The 6880-nt window shown below is 45.0% G+C and overlaps 1 protein-coding gene across 1 annotated transcript; it reads left to right on the forward strand.

Moving 5' to 3' along the window:
* The first annotated feature begins 2608 nt into the window (after positions 1-2608).
* LOC139049541 (amiloride-sensitive sodium channel subunit alpha-like) lies at positions 2609-6603 on the forward strand. Its single transcript, XM_070525084.1, has 3 exons — positions 2609-2616; positions 3712-3872; positions 6435-6603. The coding sequence occupies exons 1-3, from the start codon at positions 2610-2612 to the stop codon at positions 6561-6563; spliced, it is 297 nt and encodes a 98-aa protein (XP_070381185.1). The 5' UTR covers position 2609; the 3' UTR covers positions 6564-6603.
* Positions 6604-6880: the final 277 nt, after the last annotated feature.

The following is a 6880-nucleotide window of genomic DNA, read 5'->3' on the forward strand; positions in this document are numbered from 1 at the left end:
ATTCCCTGCTTAATTCCGCTCATACGGGCAGAACACAAACATGAGACGTTTCGGTAAATGATTTACGCCATGCTAGCGCATATTATAGCGTTCTAAAAAAATGCCTACGTTACGCAAAATTTACTCAAATGTTTTAGCGACAGTTTTAGCGGATCTTCAAGAAAATTTAGCGGAAATTTAGCGACTTTTTTGCTCTCATTTTAGCCACACGCTTCAAACAATGATGGCGATACCGTAGCTTAGGCAATCATCGTAGATGACTTCTGCCAAACTTATTATCTTGTTATTCCACCTTCTTCGTAATTTGCAGATGAGCGAGGAGGTACTGAAGGAAGCGGAGAACTTCACGCAATGGGTGATGCGAATACAGCGGCGAAACCTTGCGTTGGGCAAGCGGATGGGACACCAACGGAAACGCTTGTTCCTCGAGTGCACCTTCGGGTCGCTCAACTGTCGGAAAAAAAGGTGCGCTGCTCAAAGTTTGGGGTTTTTTACCTGCCAAAACCACGATATGATTATGAGACACGCCGTTGTGGGGGGGACTCCGGATTAGTTTGGACGACCCGGTGTTCTCTAACGTGCACCTAAATCTAAGTACACGGTTCTTTTCGCATTTCGCGCCCTCATCGAAATGCCGGCGTTCGATCCCACGAGCGCTGGTCAGTCGCGCCCCTCAATTCTCCGCCGAAATACAGAGTACAAGTGACCACTCTACAGGAAGTCCACGTTTATTTATCAGTAAAGTTCCCAGAATGATGATAATTTTCTTCAGCGTGCTGCTAATCTGAACAAAACAGCGCTCAAAAGCGTTATATGCCACTTTTCACGGTTTTCTGAAAAGAATTCACAACTCGAGAAGTTTGTATTTTGACAAAATCTGGCTAATTATAGCGGCAACATGCAGGTAAAATTTTGAATTTTAAGTTTGCGTGTCAATTGAGGTTTCAGCGAAAATTGATGAGCCCTCATTTTTCGGCCCGTTTAGAGGGGTTATATGAAACGCTTCAAAAAGTTATCTGCTTGCCCAAGATGACGAAGAAAACGGCAGAGAATATACAATTCCAGGAAATTAGGGGACGGGGGGGACTGTACGGGATACGTGTAATGAAAGTTTGAAGTGTGGAGTTTATTTACGTGCTTTGAAAATAATCAATGAATGCTTGTCATTACTATGCGTATATTATATGCGTAGAATATTATGCGTTGTCCTAGGCATGCAGTTGCGTTTCCCTGGTGTCCTCGGTTAACTATGCGAAGCACGGTGTTAATATTTCCTTGAAGTAAGAATCACGTTGTGATTGACTAACGATAACTGTTTCTTCTGTGTAGGTTACTCGCAGTCTATGTAGAAAATTACGCATGCGAGCGTTCCAGAGCGGCACGCTGCCCTTTTTCCGCGACGTTCCACAGAGCCATGAAACAACGGCACAAGGCACCAAATTCAAACTGAGTTAAAATAAGCGGAATTTCAAGTGTACTATGGGGTGAAAATTTTATATTTCTGTCTTGAACATAAACATCGCCACTGTTCTGGCGAAGTAAACTGTGTGTGGATGAACTGCTAACTTTGTACATTTCACCAGCAAGTGCTGGACAGCGTTATATGCGGGCAAGGTTTCAAACGAAACAGACAGCGCGTACTGGTAACGTTTTCAAGTATGCGATTGAGTTACAGCAACTGGCTATGTTCGAACTGCTCGAAAGAAACAGTTTCGCTAAAAATTGGGTTGTGATTGTGCAAGGTCGCACAAGACTGTCGCAGTTTCTTTTTTTGTTTACCAAGGTTCGAGTCCATTCTAAGGAGGCACTGCTACGACATGCACGTGTTAGTTCATCGCGGCCATAAAACGCGATAATGCACCATATTCAATAAACTAGAAAGTTTATTATACGAAAGAAGAGCCAACTGATTGTACTACTTCTTGTTCCTACAAAAGTGCGCCGCGGTCGTGCACGTAAAGCCAAACGAATCACTTTTCGCACATCGTATTTCGCCAGTTCATTCATACCTCGAATCGCAACTGACTGAAATAATCTACCACCGTATGTTGAAACTGAATTTCACTACTAAACTGCACGAGTCACTGCGCAGTCGTTTCATACAGTATTCAAGCTTAGCCCATGTGATGCATATCACATAGGCTAAGCTTGAGATGTAAGTAACACTTGCACGGGTATTTATTTGGCTGCTATATTGCTATCGTCAATATCATCTGTTGCAATAATACATCTTTATATGTTACCCTGTACCTTTTTTTTTGTTTTGATGTAACACTTACATCCAGTGAGCAGCGTGCCTTCTTTGTTTTGTATTTGTACTAGGAATAATATCTCCAGCGTATGCCTACCCCCCCCCCCCCCCCCCCTCCTTCCCAAATATAATAATTTTCCACGAGGATGTTTACGGGTGCTCGAAATGAATGAATGAATGAATGAATGAATGAATGAATGAATGAAATAATCTTGGTTTCACGTTTCCAATCTCCCGTTTATTGTCTTGCCTTGTGTGCAGTCTTCTCTACGCAGTCCCGTTTGGACGTTACGGCACCTGCTACTGTTTCAACTTCAGGCACGGCTTTCACTTTGCCCCGGAACACAGAAAGGACATCATGAACGGTCAGTGCGTGAGGCCAGTGCGAGACAAGGTGTATGAGAAGCCACAATATCCTGGCTGACACCTGGTCACCTCTCCTTTCCTCATTTTCCTCCTAATTCATAAGCTCTCGCTGAGAGTTCTTTATGTTTAGAAGGTGTCACGAATATGTATAATGTCTTAGTTATACCAGGCGCTTGAGAGCCGAATCTTGCTAAATCCTAAAGACCGCAGATTCGAAACACCACGACAGACGTTGGTGGGGCAGATTTGCAGCAGGGGCGCATAGGCCTGCATAGGCTATGGAAAACTCGAATGCAAGACTGAAATACAGAAAGAACAATTTCCTCGAAATCGCATTTCGTTCAATAGATTACACACTTAAAAAACATCTATGATCAAGAGGAACGTCAGCCGGAGTGGTACCCAATTTTTATTGCGTGTTCAATTTATCCTTTCAAGTTTTTGTCTTGATGGAAGAAGTTGCTTTGTGTGACGTTTTCTTTGTATGCACTGCTAGTCGACCTGTGATTGCTTATGACCACCTATAGTGCTCAAATTATGGTAACCCGCCGTGGTTGGTCAGTGGCTATGGTGCTAGGCTGCTGAGCACGAGGTCGCGGGATCGAATCCCGGCCACGGCGGCCGCATTTCGATGGAGGCGAAATGCGAAAACACCCGTGTACTTAGATTTAGGTGCACGTTAAAGAACCCCAGGTGGTCGAATTTTCCGGAGTCCTCCACTACGGCGTGCCTCATAATCAGAAAGCGGTTTTGGCACGTAAAACCCCATAATTAAAATATATATATATATATATATATTATGGTAAATGGTTTCTGTACATAAATCATTTCATTCGCGGTAATAAATATCATGTCTCAAAAAAAACGGTGACGCACTGTTTAGCCCGCTCGGCTATGGAGTGGTAGCAGTGGCGTTGGGGCAGAGATCGTATCCTCACCGTGGCCACATTTCTTTTTAAGTTAGATGACGTAATTTGCGTGCTGTTTTTATGCCACGGCTTTCTGACGACGACGACTGGGTCGCACAATGAGCCATGTAATGCTCTCGCATTAATAAATAAACAATGGTTTCACCTGCCTTTGCGTGCGTGCAGGTCTCCGCATGGTACTGGACACTGAGATTGAGGAATACCTGCCCCTGTCGACAGAAGTCGGCTTCAAGGTGATGATCCACGAGCCCGGGGTGGAGTCGGATTACAACCGCAACGGAGTACATATCCCACCGGAATTCGCCTCCTACTTACAGCTTACCAAGGTAAGTGCGCCTAGAGAGAAAGAGAGATAAAAAGAGAAATGTGAGTGGGGTACTTAATAGCACATGCCATTACAACATGTGTACACACACGCATACATATATATACATACATTGTTATTTTTGCACTCAAAAAGTATTATTCGTTGCTTCGAAACTAGACTATATGCGAAAGCAAGATAAAGTACCACCATCATCAAAAGAACGCAATTTATAGCAAACATTTTACTGTGTTAGGCACAAGAAATCAACTACAATTTCACGTTTCATTTAGCTTCCTTTTGAGAACGTTCTTCAACCATACTTTTGGGAAATGGTGAAAATAAGACGGAATATAGTATCATCGATACATTTTGCCGCTATTTGTACATTACACGGTAACACATAAAGGAGAGTCAGTCGGAGGAAGTACAATGAAATCACCAAGCTCCTTGAACTTCCATTTTCGAGCGCAACGCCCCAAACTTTTTATTAGTTATCTGCGGTTGACTGCGATTTATAGTTCGTAAGCAAGACATGCTACGTCGTTGAATCGGATACCACATTTTCTCAGTGGTAGCGCCAATTCAACATACCAAAAATTGAACACGCCAAGTTTTGGGGACTTCTACTGACTCAACGTGGCCCAAATACAAAATAAAAACTTTGAAATACGTGATGCCATATATTCAATTTGTGTTTCCAAACTGTATTGTAGTACCGGCGGTGGATTTCAGCGCAATATTCAAAAAATAATATTTTGACAATATTGTTTTTTTTAATATAAAAGTTCCAGACGGTGTACCTGGATCCTGGTTCGCATTAAGGACAACCGAGCTACATTCAGTGAATTTTTGTGCCTGACACTCAAAACCCCTCAGTTTTTATTTGCTGCCAGCCTGTTTAACATAGAATATGCGTCATGCCCTTGGACACTGAGAACACACAAGTGAAGTAATACCGCGCCTTAGTTCAAAGACATCTACCCATTGCAGAATTATAAACTTACTGATATAAAGAAACTTCAATGGACAGGGAGAAATTTTAAGGAGGTGTGGTCGGATGATCCCAGTCCAGGGCCCCACTTTCCTCTGCCACCTGCCAGACCTGGCTAATTAAGGATTTTTGTCCTGTCAAAAAGGAACGGGCGAGCTGTGCCTCCCACTGCTCTTCGTGTCATTGCTGTTTGGCCTATGAGGGCGCTTAGTGCACTCCCAGGTCACATGTATTAGGGTGAGTATGTCACCGCACCAAGGGCAGTTAGCCCTATAGCGAGTGGGATACACGACGTTTGACAAATTTCGATGAGGGAATACCCCAGTCTGCATTTTGCGCCAATCGGCAGTCTCTTCCCAGCTAAGTTGTGGGCGAGGCGACGGGTATTTTCTGCGGACTCCACGCTGCTGAGCAAGGATGTCTTTGAATTGATTGAATTTTGAGAGGTATAGTGCGAATGGTTGGGGCTTGAAGAGGACGCCGTCGCTCGGTTGGTACACCCTTAAGCTTACGCATTAGCCTGTTCGTTCCCTTGTCCACGGCCCCGCGTGTCCGGGGCACCAGAGTAAGCGATGATGGTGGTTGAAAGATTTGGGAATTATCGCGAAGCTAGCCGCAGTCACGTGCCGCTTGAGAAACATGCGACGTGTCTCCCAGTAGTCCGTGACCATAACCGAGTCCCTTTGCGAACGCTCTACGTAAGCGAGGCCGATCGTCATTGCTAACATTCCGGCCGAGGTAAGGAAAGCCGCCGTATCCTGTAAAGCGTGCTTCACTGCAAATAGAAGCCTGCTGCGGCGAAGCTTTTTTTGTTGTTGTTGTTGTCACGCTTGAAATCGGACATTGCCAGGAGTGGCTGTCGCCCTTCAGTGAAAATAAACTGATGATAACGATGATGACTATACAGCTTGAGCGTCTTTGACGCATAAGTCTTGTACGATTGGCGTTGCAAAGGCAATTCCTTAGCGATACTGCAAGATGTGGCAGGGGCCTTACGCGTGGAATCACCAGCTTTCCTTTCCGGAAGACTTCCTCCAGCTTGTGTTGCGGGCGGTGAAGTGTCACAACACACACCCGCCAAACATTCCCGCACCGCTCGCTTCCAGAGCCATCATTCACAGTGTGCTGAACTCAGCATGCGCGTGTGCACGTGATTTCACACACACACACACACACACACACACACACACACACACACACACACACACACACACACACACACACACACGCACACACACACACACACACACACACACACACACACACACACACACACACACACACACACACACACTCTCTCTCTCTCTCTCTCTCTCTCTCTCGCGTGCTCATGTATGCGTACAAACTAAAACACAGATGCGCCTCTCCATTTTTTGGTCTCTTTTGCGTCAAAGATTTCCTGCCAACTCTGGAGCTTCCCTCTTTAATCTTAAGTCGTTACGTCAGAATCGCGTTTCTTTTTCGTGAGTTCGCAAAGGGGGTAAAGAACGCAGAAACGAGGCGCTGGAACCCTGGACGTGCTCCGTGAGCTAATACCAAACAAGGCACGTGCATTTAATGTGGTGTCATGGTTCGTGTCTGTTTTTGCAGATGACGATACAAAGACTGGAGCCTCCGTACCCGGAGCCCTGCCGCCATGACTGGCCACCGGGATACAAGGAGATACTCTTCAGCCAGACCAGCTACACGCGAGAGGTGATACCTGGCAATAGTTTCTAAAAGAAATTACGTTCGTTCATGTTAAATGGGTAGCGGTGGGGTAATGATGTCTTATGTAGGCGAGGGCAGCGTGGCAGTCCTAATGGCACTGAAACTATTGCAGCTGCGTGTTCTTCGCTGGCGACATTTGTTTTGTTCTTCGCTGGCAACACTTCGGGGCAACAAATCGCAGGTAGCAACAAAGCTACCTGCAATTTACGAAATAAATTTTGAATCATAGTGTCGACGCGCTTTTACGTCTTTGGAACCCTTTAGTACTCTTTTTTTATTTATTTAGAGCACCAGAAGTTTGTGGTGACTGCACCAAATATTTAGGC

The sequence above is a fragment of the Dermacentor albipictus genome, chromosome 9 (genome assembly GCF_038994185.2).
Source record: "Dermacentor albipictus isolate Rhodes 1998 colony chromosome 9, USDA_Dalb.pri_finalv2, whole genome shotgun sequence".
In the NCBI taxonomy this organism is placed as follows: domain Eukaryota; kingdom Metazoa; phylum Arthropoda; class Arachnida; order Ixodida; family Ixodidae; genus Dermacentor; species Dermacentor albipictus.